This window comes from Agelaius tricolor, unplaced genomic scaffold, assembly GCF_023055355.1.
Source record: "Agelaius tricolor isolate 1412-34295 unplaced genomic scaffold, bAgeTri1.0.p SCAF_55, whole genome shotgun sequence".
Lineage (NCBI taxonomy): Eukaryota > Metazoa > Chordata > Aves > Passeriformes > Icteridae > Agelaius > Agelaius tricolor.
In genome coordinates this window covers 1758495-1776427 of record NW_027269315.1, presented here as the reverse complement: position 1 = coordinate 1776427, position 17933 = coordinate 1758495, and the positions used below count along the sequence as shown (strand labels likewise).

At 66.1% G+C, this 17933-nt stretch overlaps 1 protein-coding gene across 5 annotated transcripts in view; it reads left to right on the top strand.

Moving 5' to 3' along the window:
- Positions 1 to 125: 125 nt before the first annotated feature.
- The window catches only part of KMT2D (lysine methyltransferase 2D), a 32707-nt gene continuing 14899 nt past the window's right edge, over positions 126 to 17933 (top strand). For 2 of the 5 annotated variants that reach the window (XM_071456024.1, XM_071456021.1), the window contains exons 1-37: positions 126 to 376; positions 1968 to 2046; positions 2140 to 2266; positions 2350 to 2603; positions 2728 to 2825; positions 2909 to 3074; positions 3187 to 3352; positions 3435 to 3549; positions 3627 to 3784; positions 3891 to 4750; positions 4969 to 5097; positions 5192 to 6060; positions 6238 to 6351; positions 6655 to 6765; positions 6858 to 6962; positions 7186 to 7367; positions 7445 to 7609; positions 7701 to 7807; positions 7899 to 7940; positions 8041 to 8256; positions 8338 to 8481; positions 8572 to 8688; positions 9323 to 9447; positions 9530 to 9719; positions 10101 to 10175; positions 10475 to 10579; positions 10695 to 10868; positions 11149 to 11233; positions 11335 to 11579; positions 11853 to 11926; positions 12007 to 12057; positions 12196 to 13869; positions 14200 to 14370; positions 15015 to 15163; positions 15368 to 17436; positions 17530 to 17653; positions 17747 to 17834. In XM_071456024.1, the coding sequence (XP_071312125.1) occupies positions 1998 to 2046; positions 2140 to 2266; positions 2350 to 2603; positions 2728 to 2825; positions 2909 to 3074; positions 3187 to 3352; positions 3435 to 3549; positions 3627 to 3784; positions 3891 to 4750; positions 4969 to 5097; positions 5192 to 6060; positions 6238 to 6351; positions 6655 to 6765; positions 6858 to 6962; positions 7186 to 7367; positions 7445 to 7609; positions 7701 to 7807; positions 7899 to 7940; positions 8041 to 8256; positions 8338 to 8481; positions 8572 to 8688; positions 9323 to 9447; positions 9530 to 9719; positions 10101 to 10175; positions 10475 to 10579; positions 10695 to 10868; positions 11149 to 11233; positions 11335 to 11579; positions 11853 to 11926; positions 12007 to 12057; positions 12196 to 13869; positions 14200 to 14370; positions 15015 to 15163; positions 15368 to 17436; positions 17530 to 17653; positions 17747 to 17834 (9693 nt within the window). In that variant the 5' untranslated portion in view covers positions 126 to 376; positions 1968 to 1997. Of the gene's footprint in view, positions 377 to 1967; positions 2047 to 2139; positions 2267 to 2349; positions 2604 to 2727; positions 2826 to 2908; positions 3075 to 3186; positions 3353 to 3434; positions 3550 to 3626; positions 3785 to 3890; positions 4751 to 4968; positions 5098 to 5191; positions 6061 to 6237; positions 6352 to 6654; positions 6766 to 6857; positions 6963 to 7185; positions 7368 to 7444; positions 7610 to 7700; positions 7808 to 7898; positions 7941 to 8040; positions 8257 to 8334; positions 8482 to 8571; positions 8689 to 9322; positions 9448 to 9529; positions 9720 to 10100; positions 10176 to 10474; positions 10580 to 10694; positions 10869 to 11148; positions 11234 to 11334; positions 11580 to 11852; positions 11927 to 12006; positions 12058 to 12195; positions 13870 to 14199; positions 14371 to 15014; positions 15164 to 15367; positions 17437 to 17529; positions 17654 to 17746; positions 17835 to 17933 lie in introns of all 5 variants that reach the window. The other 3 variants (XM_071456023.1, XM_071456020.1, XM_071456022.1) reach the window with 2 other exon arrangements.

The window sequence follows — 17933 nt, the reverse complement described above, 5'->3', positions numbered from 1 at the left end:
GCGCTCCCGCCCCGGCGCCGCCGGGGTTAAGCGCGGCGGAGGGATCTCCCCCCCCGCCCCGCCCGGCAGCGTGCGCTGCGGCCGCGCGCGCGCCGTCACACCCCCCGCGCCCCCCCCCCCCCCGCGGCCGCAGCGCCCGCCCGCCGCGCACCGTCTCCCTCCGCCCGCAGCCCCCGCCGCCCAAAGTAGTGCGGGAGCGGCGGCGCCCCCCGCTCGGCGGCTCCCCCTTAGGACCCAGCGCGGCGGCGGCCCCGGCGGGGCGGGCGGGGCGGGGCGGGGGCGGGCGGCGGGACCTACTTTCCTCTGGAAATGGCCGCGCCGGGGAGCACCGAACGCCCCGCGCCCCGAGGCCCGTCGGCGTAGGGCGGCCGCGGGGGTGAGCACCGGGCGGGGGGCGCGGGGGTGCAAACGGCCCCGCCGTGGGGCCCGCGCGGGCGGGACGGGCCCCGGCGGCCCCGGAAGGAGCGGCCCCGCGGTCGTGCGGGCTCCGGGCCGCGCCGCCTCCGCCGTGCCGCCGCTCCCGGTAAGGCCTGACCGGGGCCGGGCCCAGAGCGCGGCTCCCACGCCTTTGTGTCCGGTACCGGCGGGGCCCGGGCGGGTGTAGCGCAGGTACGGCCGGGCCCGTCGCTCGGGGCCCGGTGCCGGTGCCAGCGTAGGCCGCGGTGGGCCGGGGATCGGGGCCTGGCCGGTTCGATCCCCCGGTTGCACCGGGGAGCGGGGGAAGCGTGGCCCGGGAGCACCGGGGAGGGTGTGGGGGGGGTGGTGTCCTCGCGTGGTGTTTCGGCTCACCGGGGGGCGCGGGCCTGGCCTCCCCCCGGCCCCGGAGCCTTTCCCGGCAGGGCCCGAATCCCCCCGGCCCCGGAGCCTTTCCGGGGAGGGCCCGAATAGCCCCGGGCCCACCGGGAACCGGGACCAGGGAGGTGCTGGGTGGGACACGGCGCTTCCAAACCCGCGCCGGGACCCTCCCCGCGCCCTCCCGGGTTTTCGGGGGGTTGGCGCTGCCCCGGTGCGTTCCCCGCTCCCCGGTGCCTCGGACTCTGCGTTGGGGCCATCCCGGTGCCCGCGGGTCCCCCCGTGCGTGCCCCGTGCTCCGGTTTGGGGTCCCCCTCGCTGCCCCCGCGGTGCTGGAGCCCTCTGGGGTTTTTGGGGTGCACTTGAGGCAGCGGTGGGAGGGGGCGGCTGTGGGTTTGTGGGTCGTGTTTTGGGGTGAGTCTCCCCCCGTACCCCTTCCGGGACCCCGTGTGCGGCGCAGGGTCGGTGCTGGGCCTCAGGAAATGGGGGCACAAGCAGGTGCTGGTGGTGGGGACCCCGTTTTTGCTGCATCCCAAATTCCCCGTGAATATTCCCCACGTGGGAGGCACTGGGGGGTCCCAGGTTTGCTGGGAGGGTCCTGAGGGCCCTGTTTGTGGGTCGTGTTTTGGGGTGAGTCTCCCCTCATACCCATCCCGGGACCCCCTGTGTGCTGTGCAGGGTCAGTGCTGGGCCTGAGGAAATGGGGGCACAGGCAGGTGCTGGTGGTGGGGACCCTGTTTTTTGCTGCATCCCAAATTCCCATGAATTATTCCCCACGTGGGGGTCCCAGCTTTGCTGGGAGGGTCCTGAGGGCTCCTCAGGGGTCTCGGTGACTCCCTGGGGCGATGGTTTGTGGTAGAGCTGGGGTCACTGATCCCCCTAAATCGAGGTCACTCGGGGGTTTGGTTGCCCCAGATATATTGGGGTGGCACTGGCTGGATTTGGGGAGGACCTGGTGGGCAGAGGGTGATGGGGGAGGCCAGGGCGTCTCCTGGGCCCCTGTGGGGCAGGTGCCACCCCCTCTTCTGGGGGGACATTCCCAATCCCAGAGCCTGTAAATTGTGTTTGGGGGAGCGATGGGAAGGTGCTGCCCTGTCCATTGGATAGAGGGAGGCTGCAGGGTGCCAGGGAAGGTGCCACCATCCCTGGTGCTGATGGGTGTCCCCCCCCTCCAGCTGTGGCCCCCCAGGAACGCCGGAGGCAGGATGGACGAACAGAAGGTGCCCAGCGAGGAGAAGGACGCAGCCGCGCCAGGTGAGCTGGGGACAGGGACCCTGCCGGGGTGGGCAGGACTTTGGGGACCTGGCCCTGTTTGCCCTGTGGTGGTGACACCCCCTGTCCCCACAGCCGATGGGGTCATGGCCTCGGAGGAGATGGGCAGCGCCGAGGGGGACCCCCTGAAACCCCCTGAAGGAGCCTCTGCGGGGCCAGAGCCAGACAACGCGGGCACGGAGGGACCTCCCGAGGCTGCCAGGTGAGGGTGGGGGACTCGGGGGTGGCGTGGAGCTATCAAAGGTGTCCTAAATGTCCCTGACACCCCCTGTTGTCCCCTCCCAGCCCGTTGGGCCGCCGCTGTGCCCTCTGCAACTGTGGGGACTGGAGCCTACACGGGCAGCGGGAGCTGCAGCGCTTCGAGCCGGTGCCCGACTGGCCCGAGCGGCTGGCGGGGCACGAGCCCCCTGATGGGCCCGGCCCAGGGCCTCCCCCAGGGCCCAGCCAGCTCCCCCCAGAGCCAGAGCTGGCGGGTGACAGCCTGGCACAAATTGGCTTCTCCGAGGGGGTGACGCCAGCGCAGCTCTTCGAGCCGACGGGTGAGTGTGATCATAGCATGAGAGTGCCCATCCTGCCACCTGAATGTCCTCATCCTGCCCCCTGAGTGTCCCCGTTCTGCCACCTGCGTGTCCCCAAGCTGTCCCTGACTCCCCGTCCCCACAGGGCACTGCTGGGTGCACCACTGGTGTGCGGCCTGGGCGGCCGGTGCGGGGCCGGAGGTGGCCGGCGTGGCCAGAGCTGTTTTCTCAGGGATCTCACAGGTGAGCAGATCCCAAAGGGGGTTCAGGGGGGGTGGCAGGGTTTGCTGCAGACTTGCTGACCCCCTGGACTCCTCTGCCCACAGAAATGTGAACGCTGCGGGCGGGCGGGGGCCACCATCCCGTGCCGGGCGGCCGCCGGCTGCTCCCGCCTCTACCACTTCCCCTGCGCCGCCGCCAGCGGCTGCTTCCAGTCCATGAAGACCCTGCGGCTGCTCTGCCCTGAGCACGTGCCTGAGGCCGTGGACATGGGTGCGTGGGGCTGGGGACACCCCCCTGGGTGCTGGGACCCTCCTGCCCTGCTCCCAGCAGGGTGGAACCCCATGAGCAGGCGGCCCTGACCCCCTTTTCTCGTGGCTGACAGAGGACGCGCGGTGCTCGGTGTGCAAGGGGCCGGGCGAGCTGCAGGACCTGGTGTTGTGCACCAGCTGCGGGCAGCACTTCCACGGGGCCTGCCTGAACATCTCCCTGACGCCTCGCAAGCGCTCGGGCTGGCAGTGCCCCCAGTGCAAAGTGTGCCAAACCTGCAGGTGAGCCCCCAGACCTGCGGTGGGGAAGGGGGTGTACACCCAAGGAGGGGTCCCAGCCTTTGCTTGCCCCTCTGCCCTACAGGCAGCCCGGCCAGGACTCTGCCATGCTGGTGTGTGAGGCATGTGACAAGGGCTACCACACCTCCTGCACGGAGCCAGCCACCCAGGGCCTCCCCACCGGCTCCTGGAAGTGCAAGGTATGTCCTGCTCTCACTCGGGGGTGCGGGGTGCCTGCCCCCCACTGCACCCCCTGACACATCTCTGCTTCCCCCAGAACTGCTGGGTCTGCTCAGACTGTGGCCAGCACCCCGACTCCAGCTGCCAGTGGTCCCCGGGCTCGGAGGTGTGTGGGGACTGCCAGCAGCGCCGTGCCACGGCCGATGTCCCCACGGCGCCAGAACCCTCACCACAGCCTGATCCACCTGCCCAGATGTGAGTGGGGATGGGGGTGCTGCTTTGGAGGGGGCTCAGGCCCTCTGTGGGTGGGGGGACGGGGTGGCCTGAGCGCTGTCCCCTCACCCAGGTTCCCCCATCCCAGGTCAGAGTCCCCTGTCCCCAGCAACTCGACGGATGCGCCCGTGCCCCCGCCTGAGCTGGAGCCCGTGGGGTGTGATGAGGAGACGCAGCCCCTCGTGGACCCCCAAGAGGCACCCCCAGACCCCAAAGAGGCACCCCCAGACCCCAAGGAGGCTCTCCCAGGCAATGCTGAACCTCCTCCTGGCGAGCTGGCCTCTGTGGAGGTGCCCCCCAGTGAGGAACCCCCAGGAGAACTTCCCTCAGATGATCTGCCCCTCGATCAGCCGCCCCCTGACACGCAGCCCTCTGACATTCAGCCTCCTGAAGTGCAGCCCCCTGAGGAGCCCCTTCCTCTCATGCTGCCCCCTGAGGAGCCTCCCTGTGAGGAGCTGCCCCTTGAGACACCATCCCTTGCTGAGCTGCCCCCTGACAGACCCTCCCTCGAGGAGCTGCCCCCCAGTGAATCCCACAATGAGCTGCCCCTCAACGTCCCTCCCCTTGCTGAGCTGCCCCCTGAGAAACCAGCGTTTGAAAAGTCACCCCCCCATGAGCTGCCCCCCGAAGTACTGCCCATTGACAAATCACCCCCTGACGAGCTGCCCCCCAACGAGTCACCCCCCGAACCTCCTCCCCTTGAAGAGCCACCCCTCAATGAGCCACCCCTCGATGAGCTGCCCCTCAACAATCCACCCCTGGAGGAGCTGCCCCTCGAGGAGCTGCCCCCCAGTGAACCTCCCCCCATCGAGCTGCTCCCCAAGGACCCTCCTCCCGAAGCGCTGCCCCCCGAGAAGCTGAGCCCTGAAGAGCCCCCCCTTGTTGAGTTGCCCCCTGAAGAGCCGGTCCCCAGCGAGCTGCCCCCCGAGGAGGACCTGAAACCACCAGGTAATCTGGGCACTTTTCACTGTCCTCTTTTCCCTCCTGTTGTCTCCGCTGGGTGTGGGGGTCCTGCACCAGGGGCTTTGCCTCATTCCTGTATTCCTTCTCTTGGGGTACTTTGGGAGCTGTGGGGGGGAAGTCTTGCCTCTCAATTCCAGGCTGGGTGGCACGGGGGGGGGATGGAGGGGATCCTCACACTCCCTCACCCCATCCTTGTCCCCCAGGTCTCCTCCCCGAGGTGACAGTGGCAGAGGAAGCGCCAGCCCTGGCTCCAGAGGTGCTCCCTGAGGAGGAGATGGAGCTGGAGCCAGAGCCCTCTCTGCCCCCTGAGATGACACCCCCACCCTCAGCTCCTCCAGGTGGGTCTGGGGAAACACCAGGGTTGGGGTTGGGGGGTGGGTGTCTCTGGGGGGGCTGTGATATCTCACTCTTCCCCCCTCTCTCTACCCCCAGCTCTCCGTGCCATCTCACCTGCACGGACCCCAGCGCTCTCCCCTGATGCCAAGGAGGACGAGGTGCTCGAGCCCCCCACCCCAGCCCTGCCCGAGCCCCCTGGCAGCCCTGGCATCGCCATGGACACCGACCCCCCTGGCTCCCCACCGCCACCCCTGGGTTCTCCCGCTGTCACCCTGGCCCCCGCCGAGCCCCCTGAGGATGAGGAGATGGAGATGGCCGGTGCCGAGGGGGAGTCCCCAGCCAGCCCCCCTGCAGATGCCCCCCAGGGCAGCCCAGCCCCTGAGCTGGGGCCCTTCCCAAGCCTGCCTGAGGAGGAGGAAGAGGAGGAAGAAGAAGCACCGAGGCTGGAGAGGGAGGGCACCAGTGGGAGCTCCCCGCCACTCAGCGAGGAGGATGCCCTGGAAGAAAGCCGGGCTGGGGGGGACCCTGAAGTCAAGGGGTCCCTTTCGGGGTCCCCCCTGCTCCTGGAAGCAGAGGAGCTGGGCCCTGAGACCCCCATGGAGGTGTGCACTACCGGCGAGAAGCTGCTGGGCCACGGGGACGAGGGGTGCCCCGAGCCCCCCGCGCTGCGCCCACGGCCCGACATCCTCCACGAGATCTCCAACCTGAGCCAGGGGGACACGAGCAGCAGCTTCCCCGGCTCGGAGCCGCTGCTGGGGTCCCCAGACCCTGAGGGTGGGGGGTCTCTGTCCCCTGAGTTGGGCCCGGCCTCTGCTGACGCCAGCCTGCAGAAGGAGGACGCTGGGTCACTGCCGCTGGGCGCTGAGACCGATGATTCGCTGCTCTTCGAGCCAGCGGCCAAGGGGGACGGGGACAAGAGCCGGCGCCGCAGCTCCCCGGGGCGCTCCCGTGTCAAGCAGGTATAGGGGGGACTCCCCTCACCACAATCCTGGGGGGACCCTTCACCCTGAGCGCCCTGCTGGGGCCACATCCCCTCACTGGTGGGGTGGGATGGGGGCAGTGCCCCTCTGCTGCCCTGGCATGGGGGTCCCACTGGGCCTCCCAGTGCTGGAACTCCCCTCTCCCGTTGGCCACAGGGTCGCAGCAGCAGCTTCCCTGGGCGGAGACGCCCCCGAGGTGGCTCCCACGGGGGCCGGGGCCGAGGCCGTGCACGCCTGAAGTCGACCACCTCATCTGTTGACACCTTAGCAGTAAGGCTGGGCTGGGGCAGAGTGGGATCCAGGGAATCCTTGAGCTGTTGAGAGTCTCCCCCATCCCCTTCCCTATCATCTCACCCATGGAAAGGCTTAAGAGCCCTTAGTGTGGGGTGGGTTGGGGTCTTATGGGGTCTCATGCCTGCACCTTTGCTGAGTCTGGGGGCTTCACCACAAAAAATAGGGCAGGTACAGAGCTTCCCCCTGGGGAGGGGTTCTACTGGCCCTGCATCTTCCTGGTGACCCCCAGACTGCACAGAGAGGGCGTCCTCAGTGCTGAGCCTCCCTCTCTGTCCTCAGCTCGCTGATGTGGAGAGCTCACCCAGCAAGGAGGAGGATGAGGACGATGATGACACCATGCAGAACACAGTCGTCCTCTTCTCCAACACAGACAAGTTTGTGCTCATGCAGGTAACCAGGGCATGGCAGGATGGACAGGGTGGGACAGACTCTGTCTCTCCTCTGCCAGCTGTGTCTCCTCACTCACAACCTCTCCCCCCCAGGACATGTGCGTGGTGTGCGGCAGCTTCGGGCGCGGGGCTGAGGGGCACCTGCTCGCCTGCTCCCAGTGCTCCCAGTGCTACCACCCCTACTGTGTCAACAGCAAGGTGAGGAGGGGGCTCAGTACCCCCAGCCTCACCCCAGAACTGGGCTGTGCCCCCCAAGGACACACAAGGTCATGCCTGGCCCATCCTTGTGTGTTGAGTTGTGCTCTGGCATGTCCATGCCAAGCCCTGGGGTGTGGATGTGGGGTTCCCCACAGCCACAGCGAGCCTGGGGACCCTCGTGGCCGTGCCCAGGGCTCACGTGGGTGCCCTGCCACATCCCCAGATCACCAAGGTGATGCTGCTGAAGGGCTGGCGCTGCGTGGAGTGCATCGTGTGCGAGGTGTGCGGCAAAGCCTCGGACCCCTCGCGCCTGCTGCTCTGCGACGACTGCGACATCAGCTACCACACCTACTGCTTGGACCCTCCGCTGCAGACTGTGCCCAAGGGCGGCTGGAAGTGCAAGTGGTGTGTGGGGGGGACACGAGGGGATCAAATTTGGGGTCTAAATTTGGGGTGCTGACCCTTTGGGCACCTCTCTGCAGGTGCGTGTGCTGTGTGCAGTGTGGGGCTGCATCCCCTGGCTTCCACTGCGAGTGGCAGAACAACTACACCCACTGTGCACCCTGTGCCAGCCTGGTTGTTTGCCCCTTCTGCCGTGAGAAATACGTGGAGGACGATCTGCTCATCCAGTGCCGGCACTGCGATCGGTGAGCACCGTGCCCTGGGCTCCAGAGGCTCGAATTTGGGGTCCTCCAGGGGGAGGCTGTGGTGTTTGAGGGTCCCCCGTGCTTCCTACAGGTGGCTGCATGCCGCGTGTGACAGCCTCTTCACTGAGGAGGAGGTGGAGCAGGCTGCGGATGAAGGTTTTGACTGCAGCGCCTGCCAGCCCTATGTGGTCAAACCCGGTGAGTTCATGGGGCAGGGGGAACTCTGGGGGATCTGGGGGGGCGTTTGAGGGGTGTGGGACTCACCTGCTCCTCTGCTTTCCTGCCACAGCGCCCGCGCCTTCTGCAGAGATGATCAAAGCCAAGGATCCAGGTACGTACAGTGCCCTGCTGGGCTTCCCAGGGCTGTGCCATCATCTGGCCGTGCACCCAGTGCTGCTATGTGTCCCCAACGCTGGTGTTTGTCCCCTCAGAGCCGCAGTATTTCCGCTTCGAGGGCGTGTGGCTGACGGAGACGGGGATGGCCGTGCTGCGGAACCTGACCCTGTCACCCCTGCACAAGCGGCGGCAGCGCAAGGGCCGCCCGGGCACCCTCAACGGGGATGGGGGGCTGGAGGGGGGCGACCCCCTGGGCCCTGAGGACAAGAAGGACGGTGACCTGGACACCGATGAGCTGCTCAAAGCTGATGGTGGGTGTTCCTGCTGGGAGAGCTGGGGGGGTGGCAGTGTTGGGGTGTCAGGGGGTCCCACTAACGTGCACCCCCCAGCAGTGGGTGTGGAGCACATGGAGTGTGAGATCAAGCTGGAGGCTCCGGCCAGCCCTGACCGCGATGTTGGAGCCGATGGGGACTCGGGGAAGGGGCTGGAGGATCCTGAGGAGTGCAAGAAGAGGAAGCGCAAACCATACCGGCCTGGTGAGTGTCCTGCAGGGTCCTGCAGGCCCTGAATCCTTCTGGGCTCTTCTGTGACCCCACTGTGGTCCCCACTCCTTCTCTGCCCCCCAGGCATCGGTGGGTTCATGGTGAGGCAGCGCAAGTCCCACACGCGGCTCAAGAAGGTCTCAGCAGTGCTGCCAGACGTGGGGCGTGAGGGGCTGAGCACCGAGGGACACCCTGAGGACGGTAGGGCCCAGTGATTCCCCTTTTCCCCCCCCTTTTCTGCCCCTTTTCCCCCCTTTTTTCCCCCCTTCCCCCCCTTTTTTCCCCTCTTTTTCTCCTTTTCCCCCCCTTTTTCCCCCTTTTTTTCCCCCTTTCCCCCTTTTTTTCCCCCCTTTCCCCCTTTTTCCCCCCCTTCCCCCTTTTTTCCCCCCCTTTCCCCCTTTTTTCCCCCCCTTTCCCCCTTTTTTTCCCCCCCTTTCCCCCTTTTTTTCCCCCCCTTTCCCCCTTTTTTCCCCCCCTTTCCCCCTTTTTTCCCCCCCTTTCCCCCTTTTTTTCCCCCCCTTTCCCCCTTTTTTTCCCCCCCTTTCCCCCTTTTTTTCCCCCCCTTTCCCCCTTTTTTTCCCCCCCTTTCCCCCTTTTTTTCCCCCCCTTTCCCCCTTTTTTCCCCCCCTTTTCTCCTTTTTTTCCCCCCTTTCCCCCTTTTCCTTCTGCCACTTCCTTCCACCCCTTCCCACACCTTCCCTTCCCTCCATTTCCCATTCCCTTCTCACCGCCAGGGATGTGCAGGGCCCCTCAGGTTGCACCTCACCAGTGGCACAGGACCATCCCCAGCCCCTTTTTGGGGGGTGGGTGTTCATTGCTGGGGGGGCTTTTGCAGGGGCTCCTGGTGATGTCCCAGCCGAGGCTGGCCTGGATCCAGGCTCAGGAGAGGGGGATGAGAAGAAGAAGCGCCGGGGACGCAAGAAGAGCAAGTTGGAGGACATGTTCCCCCCGTACCTGCAGGTGGGATGGATGGGGGAGCTGGAGGTGGGTGGGGGGATGGATGGGGGGACCCCCACATGCTGACAGAACCCTCCCATTGCAGGAGGCGTTTTTTGGGAAGGCACTGATGGACCTGAGCCGCAAGGCACTGCTGGCAGCAGGCGGGGTTGGGGATGGGGCCGCCCGCCCCGCCTTGGGCCAGGGTGCCCCAAGGCCCAAGGGGGACCCCAACCTTGCTGGGGCACTGCAGGGGGGCACCCTGGACAGGAGGGAGACCCCCACCCACCCCCGAGGTGAGTGTGGCCAGGAGTGGGTCTGCAACCCAGGATGGGGTGGTTACAGGGGTTAGTGAGGGGTTGTTGTGGGTTCCTAGTGGGGTTGGAGGTCTCTGGGTTTGTTGGGGCTTGTCCCTGGGGTTAATATGGGTCCCTGGGTTTGTTGGAAGTTGTTGGGAGTCCTCAGGATGGCTGAGGGGGTTGTTCAGGGTCCCTGGGTTTTTGGGGGTCTTGAGGGGCTATCGGAGGTCGCTGGGATTGTTGGGGACCCCTACCGGGGGCTCTGAGGCTCCTTGGAGAAGGCCGAGGGCTGTGAGGGGCGGCCATCACCACTGATGGAGGACGCTGGGGCTCGGGGTGATCCTGACCCTGCTCACTGAATACTGGGCTACCCTGCAGGCGACGACAGCACTGACGGCAGCGCCGCCGCTCCCGATGACGATGGCAAGGACGACGCCAAGGCCGAGGAGCTGGGTGAGACCCCTGTGGGACCCTCAGAGCCGAGTCCTCCACGGAGCACAGGGCGCCCACAGCCACCGAGACCAAACTCTATGGTTGAGGGATCCGCTCTAGGCAGGGCTGAGCTCTATGGTCAGTCCCATGATGCCGGTGACCATAGAGTGGTGCTTAGAGCGCCCTCTTGTGGCGCGGCGCCGCTGGAGGACCGAGGCACTCGTGTCCCTTGTTGGGTGGCGGGGGCTGCTCCATGGGGGTCCCCAACCCTGAGCAGGGCGTCCCCAGGGGGCTCAGGGCACTTCCTGATTTTTCCTCAGGGGCCGACGAGCCCAAGGATTCCCCAGACCGCGGGGACACTGAAAAACCGGCCACCCCGGGCGAGGGAGCGCTAAGCTCCGACCTCGACAAGATCCCCACGGAAGGTGAGACCATCCTGTGCCCCCTCTTCTGCTGAAGGGGTCTCAGGACCGTGACCCCAAAGTTTCTCCCCATCAGTGTGGTATTTGCACCCAGCTCCTCCTGCGTTTGCCTCTGCAGAGCTGCCCAAGATGGAGAGCAAAGACGTGCAGCAACTCTTCAAGGACGTGCTGGGCTCGGCGGAGCGCGGGGAGCAGCCCCTCAACTGCGTGGCTGCGGGGATGGAGGCCGGGCAGGACCCCAGCCGAGCACAGCGGCCGTTCCTGCAAGGAGACCTGCAGCTCTCGGGGCAGGGTGGGTGGAATTGGCAGAGCCCCCATCATCCAGGAGGTCCCTGGGGTGTGTGGTGAAGGGCAGGGCTTGTTTCCAGCCTCAGGAAAGCCAAACTCACTCGCTCAATGGTGCCTGTGGTATCTGAGAGCACAGGCTCCTGGGTATTCTCTGTTGCTGTGGGGGTGAATCTAGGAAAGAATTTTGGGGTTGTGCTGTCTGGGAGTTGTTTGGACCCCCAGGGTAGATATAGGTTTGTGCCCTAGCTTTGCTTTCCCTGCAACCCATCTTGTTTCCCTCACAGGGAGCGTTTCCCTGGGCTCACTCTCTGGATCTGTCTCCTTGGACTCATACTCGGGGGTCTGCCAGTCCCCATTCCTCGATAACAGGTACTTAGAGGAGCTGGGGGTCCCCTCCTTGGAGCAACTGAAATACAGGGTGTCCTGAGACCCACTCTTCCTTACAACCTGTGACGCTCCTCTCCACTCAGGGAGCGGAGTGGCTTCTTCAGCCCAGACCACTGCGAGCCCGAGAGCCCCTGGGCCAGCAGCTCGGCCGCCACCACCCCCTCGACCCCCACGACGCCCACGACGGAGGGCGAGGGTGACGGGCTGTCCTACAACCAGCGCAGTTTGCAGCGCTGGGAGAAGGACGAGGAGCTGGGTGAGCTCTCCACCATCTCCCCTGTCCTCTACGCCAACATGAACTTCCCCAACCTCAAGCAGGATTATCCAGGTAGGGCTCTGGGGGGGCTGCAGCCGCCCCTTTGGGGTGAGGGTTTGAGGGTATGGGTGGAGTGTGACTCGCCTGGTTCCTTTTTTGAGGGGACATCCCAGCTGTTCTGCCACTGAAGTGTTCTTTAAAGTGGGCAGGGGGTCTCAGTTCTGTTTCCTGGGCTGTCCCTTCACATGAGGGTGGGACAGTGACCCACCAAGGATAGGAGTGTGCTCCTCAGGTCCGGGCTAACGTTGCTTTCCTCCCCTGTATCTGCTCGTACTGGACTCCCAGACTGGTCGAGCCGCTGCAAACAGATCATGAAGCTCTGGAGGAAAGTCCCTGCCACGGACAAAGCTCCATATTTGGTGAGTGCCAGGAGGTCAGTGGGGTGGTGGGGCCGGGGCACCGGGGGGCTGCAAGTCAGCTGGCTTCGTGTCTTTGTTAGCAAAAGGCCAAAGATAACCGGGCGGCTCATCGCATCAACAAGGTGCAGAAGGTACGTGAGGCGCGGGGAGGTGCCCGGCGGCCCCGGCCCAGCCCTGGGGGACATTGCTGTGCCCACCCCAGCCCGTGCCCAACCCGTGGGGAGGGCGGGAGGGCTCCCACAGCGCTGACAGCCTGGCTCTCTCTGCAGCAGGCCGAGAGCCAGATCAACAAGCAGACCAAAGGGGAGGGACTGCGCAAGCCTGAGAGGCCCTCGCTGCACCTGCGGATCCCGGCGCCGCCGGGGGCACAGCCCGTCTACATCAGCAGCCCCCCCGCCACCGGCGAGGGCTTCCTGAAGCCCCCAGCGGGTGCTGGAGGGGGACCTGAGTCTCCCAGCGAGCTCTTCCTCAAGCTCCCGCCCCAGTCCCCTGCCCAAGTGCCTTCGCACGATCCCTACGGCGCGGCCTACGCGCTGGAGCCTCGCTTCCCCTCGCCCCTGGGCCAGAGCCCCACGTCGGGGGCTGCCTTCCAGCCCTTCCCTAGCCAGCCCCAGCCCCTCACAGCCCCCCGTGCTCCCCCTGACTTCCACCCCACCCCGCCTGGCACCCCCCGGCACCAACCTGGCACCCCTGACCCCTTCCTGAAGCCCCGGTGCCCCTCCTTGGACAACCTCTCGGTGCCAGGGAGTCCTGGGGCACGGCCCCCTGAGGCCCTGCTCTCTCCCCTGCCTTTTGGGGAGCAGAAGAAGGGTCTGGATGTGAAGAAGGAGGATGGGGGAAGCCTGGGGGTCTGCTCACCTGGCTATGCTTCTGCCATGGGTTATGGGGACTCCCCAGGTGGCCCCCACCTCTCGGCTGCGGAGCTGAAGGCGGCCGACGTCTTCAAAGCCCCCATGACCCCACGGGTCTCTCAGGTAGAGCCGCAGAGCCCGGGGCTGGGGCACCGGCCCCCTGACCCCCATCCCCTGGCCCCCTCACCCCCAGGCCACCCCGATTTGTACCGTCAGTCTCCCTACCTGGACCCCTACTCACAGCCCCCGCTGACGCCCCGGCTGCAGCCCCCCGAGGCCTGCTGTGCCCTCCCGCCCCGCTCCCTGCCCTCTGAGCCCTTCTCCCGCATCCCCGCCAGCCCCCAGTCCCAGTCCAGCTCCCAGTCGCCCCTAACCCCCCGCCCTCTCTCCAACGAAGCCTTCTGCCAGTCCCCAGTCACCCCTCGCTTCCAATCTCCTGATCCCTACTCCCAGCCGCCCTCCCGGCCGCAGTCCCGGGATCCCTTCACCCCACTGCACAAACCCCCTCGTCCACAGATGCCGGAGCCGGGGTTCAAATCAGTGGGGGCGGCTGGCGGAGGTTTTGGGGGCGCCCCAGCAGGTGACCCCCATGCCAAGGCAGCAGCAGGGCCACAGCCACCCTTTGCCCGCTCTCCTGGTGCCAGCGTTTTCCCGGGCAGCCAGCCCCCCATGCGCTTCACCTTCCCCCCAGCTGTCTCAGAGCCACTCAAGGGCTCCCCATCCCACCAGCCCCACGGGATCAACAGCCATTATGGCTCTGGGAAGCCCCAGAGCTCGGCCTACGCCTCGTCCCCCAGCTTCCACCAGGCCAGCAGCCCGCTGGGCCCTGGCACTGCCGCCCCTGACTCCTACAGCCTCTCGCCCCTGCGGCCCCCGTCGGTGCTGCCGCCGCAGCCCCCGGCTCCCCCGCAGCAGCAGGACCCTTCTGGAGCCTTCCTGCCCCGCGCTGCGCTGGGACTGACGGCCGACAAGAGGGAGGAGGTGGCTGCAGGGCTCTCAGCACCCCCAAACCGGGACCTGGCAGAGCTGCCTGGTGCCCAGGATGGGGCTCTGGGCACCATGAGCCAGTCGGAGCTGGAGAAGCAGCGGCAGGTGAGGTCTCTCCTGGGATCTGGTTGCATCCATTTGGGTTTGGGAGAGAATGAAAGGGAAAAATTGGGGCTGTGAAGGCATCAATGGCCACTCTGTGTATGGTTGGTTTTGCTGGTTTTAGTCCTGTTGCCACTCTGGGCTCTTAACTCTGAATTCTTCTCTGCACCAGCAGCTCTGGGAGCTGCTCATCCAGTTGCATCCATTTGGGTTTGGGAGAGAATGAAAGGGAAAAACTGGGGCTGTGAAGGCATTAATGGCCACTCTGTGTATGGCTGGTTTTTGGTTTTGGTCCTGTTGCCACTTTGGGCTCTAATTCTGAATTCTTCTCAGCGCCAGCGGCTCCGGGAGCTGCTCATCCGCCAGCAGATCCAGAGGAACAGCCTTCGGCAGGAGAAGGAGAGCGCGGCTGCTGCCGCCTCCTCCTCACCAGCTGGCTGGGCACCTGAGAGCGGGCAGAGCTTCGAGCTGAGCCGGGGCATGGCCCCGTACCAGCCAGCACAGGTGGGAGAGCTGGGGCATGGTGGGCATGGGGGGGATGTGGCTGATGGAGGGGCATGGTGGGCATGGGGTGGGGGGATGTGGCTGATGGAGGGGCACAGGGGGGATGTGGCTGATGGAGGGGCATGGCAGGGGAATGTTACTGGTGAAGGGGCATGGCAGGGGAATGTGGCTGATGGAGGGGCACAGAGGGGATGCAGCTGATGGAGGGGCATGGTGGGGATATGGCTGGTGGTGGGGCATGAGGTGGAGGAATGTGGCTGATGGAGGGACAAGGGGGATGATGTGGCTGATAGTGGGGCACAGGGGGATGATGTGGCTGATAGTGGGGCACAGGGGGATGATGTGGCTGATAGTGGGGCACAGGGGGATGATGTGGCTGATAGTGGGGCACAGGGGGATGATGTGGCTGATGGTGGGGCACAGGGGGATGTGGCTGATAGAGGGACAAGGGGGATGATGTGGCTGATAGAGGGACAAGGGGGATGATGTGGCTGATGGTGGGGCACAGGGGGATGTGGCTGATAGAGGGACAAGGGGGATGATGTGGCCGATGGTGGGGCACAGGGGGATGTGGCTGATGGTGGGGCACAGGGAGGGGGATGTGGCTGATGGATGAGTGACTCTTTTTTCCTTCCTTCTTGCAGGACAAGGCTCTGCTCGGGACTCTGGCCACGGCAGCAGGCGCTGGGAAGCTGCCCGGCTCTGTCATGGTGCAGGCAGCGTTCACGCAGGACGAGCGGCTCTCCCGGCCCCCACCGGCGGCCACGCCAGCCATGCTGGACATCAGCGGGCGGTGGGTGCCCCCTGGCAGGGCCACGGGCTCAGCATGCACGGGTGGGAGCTGGCAGACATCACACCCAGACCCCCAGCTCGTGGGGATCACTCTGGAGGGAGGGGATGGCTGTGGGTTTTCATGTGCTTGGCACAGCCTGAGAGGGATGGGACGTGGCGTGTCGGGGCTGTGCCAAGCTGGTGCCAACACCACGGTGTCTTCCAGGGCGGCAGTGGGGCCCCCCCAGGCCTTCTACCCCCGTGGGGTCTTCCCATCACCATCCCCGCAGCAGCAGCAGCAGCAGCAGCACCTCTGGCAGCAGCAGCAGCAGCAGCAAGCGGCCGTGGCAGCCCTGAGGCTCCCTGTCACCTCCCGCTTCGCCCCCCCGGCCGCTGGCACCCCCATGGGCAGCCTGGGCACCCGCCTGCCCACCCCTGCCGAGGCCGTGCCCCCCTCGCCAGCCGCCCTGGGCGCTCCTTTCATCGAGCTCCGACACAACGTGCAGAAAGGACCCGGGGGTGTGGTGGGATCTCCCTTTGCCCCCCAGGCGCCCCGGCCTCGATTCTTCCTGCCCGGGGAGGAGGGCACCCCCCAGGCCCTGTGCACCCCCGTCATGCCCCTGCAGGCGCTGCCATCCCAGAAGGTTCCAGCACCGCTGCCACCCGCGTCCCCACAGGGAGCTGAGATGGGCAACAGCCACCAGCAGCCCCACACCAAGGTGGCACCTCCACTGCCAGCACCCACCCTGGAGCTGCAGCAGCACATCCCTCCACGCCCCCTGTCCTCCGGTGCCACCCTCCGCCCCGAGGGTCCCAAGGATGGCCCCACTCCAGACCCTGCGCCGGCCCCAGGGAAAAGCCACCTGAGCCTGGAGGGGGGGCGGCTGCCCTGCGATGTGCCCGTGGAGCCTGATCTGGATGACGACTTTGGCTCCCACAAGGACTTAGAAGATGATGATGATTTGGCCAACCTTAGCCTGGATCCAGACGTGGCCAAAGGGGATGATGACTTGGACAACCTGGACAGCCTGGAGACAGCAGACCCCCACCTCGATGACCTGCTGAATGGTGACGAGTTCGACCTGCTGGCCTACACTGACCCCGAGCTGGACACTGGTGACAAGAAGGACATCTTCAACGAGCACCTGCGCCTGGTGGAGTCGGCCAACGAGAAGGCAGAGCGTGAGGCCCAGCTCAAGACAGAGCCACCAGCACCCACCTTGAAGCTCCCTGACCCTGGGGACAGCAAAGATGTGACCCCATCTGCGGAGGATCAGGAGGTGCCCAAGGAAGGACTGGTGTCTGGGATGGGCTTGGGACTCTCTGCCTGCCCCACGGGCACTGTGCTGGCCCCTGACCCAACTTTCAAGGCGCAGGGTGCAGAGGCAAAGGCTGGCTCGCTGCCCACTGATGTCAAGCCCAAGCTGGAGGATGGCTGCCTGAAGACCTCACCCTGCCAGTTCACCACCACTGGCCCCCCCATCAAGTCAGAAGCAGTGCAAGGCACAGATAAAATCTCTGCCTCACTGGGGCTGAGTGTCAAACCTGGCCAGACCCTCCTGAGCTCCAGCACCGGCCCCACTCGCCTCGGCATGACTCAGTTCTCCAACAGTGGCCACGCTGGTGTCCCCGTGCTGGAGAAGGACCCCTACACCGGCCCTGGCCGTGGGCTGGCAGCTGCCCAGCTGGGTGGCCAGAGCAACCCCTTGCTGGAGAAGTTTGAGCTGGACAGTGGAGCTTTGGGGCTGGGCAGTGCCCGGCACTCGCCAGCAGATGACCTGGACAAGATGGAGAGCTCATTGGTGGCCAGCGAGCTGCCCCTGCTCATCGAGGACCTCCTGGAGCACGAGAAGAAGGAGCTGCAGAAGAAGCAGCAGATGTCAGCCCACCTGCCCCGTGGCACCCCCCACCTCCAAGCCCCAGGGCACCCCATGCTGCACACAGGGGCAGCTGGGCAGCCTCCCGAGGGGCAGCCACCCCGTCTGGGCACCCCTCAGACTCCCCTCCAGCTGGGGTTGGTGGCCCGGCCACCGCTGCTGCCACCACAGCCCCCCCGGCTCAACGCACCCCAGCAGGGCCCAGCTCTGGCCCCACACATGGGCATGGGCTCTGGGCAGCCCCACGTGCTGTCATCCCCCCACGGGGTGCAGGTGGCCCTGGGGCAGCCCCAGCAGAGCCAGCAGCAGGTGCTGGTGCAGAAGCCGATGGCCGGGGTGCAGCCCCCCAGCCTGGGCCTGAAGCCCCCCCAGCTCGTCATGCAGCAGCAGTTGGCCAACAGCTTCTTCCCAGACACAGGTAAGGGCTGGGGGTGATTTTTTTTGGGGGAGCACAGGGCCCTTTTGGGTGGGGGGCATAGGGCTGAACGTGCTGTGGTCTCTGTCCCAACAGACCTGGACAAGTTTGCGGCCGAGGACATCATGGACCCCATTGCCAAGGCCAAGATGGTGGCACTGAAGGGCATCAAGAAGGTGATGGCTCAGGGCAGCATCGGGGTGGCCCCAGGCATGAACAGGTAACAGACAGGGGGGTCTGGGGGGCACGGGGTGGGGCAGGCAGGTTGCTTTGGCTCTGGCTCACAGCCCATCTCTGTGTGTGTCCCCAAAAGGCAACAGGTTTCCCTGCTGGCCCAGCGGCTCTCGGGGGGCCCGGCTGTCTCTGAGATGCAGAACCACTTATTGGCAGGGAGTGGGCAGGTGAGTGGGGTGTCCAGAGGGTTTACAGGGGTCTCTTGGGAATGGCAGGCCAGAACTGTTGGTTTTATATCTCTCTGAGGGGATGGAGTCTGTGGGCAG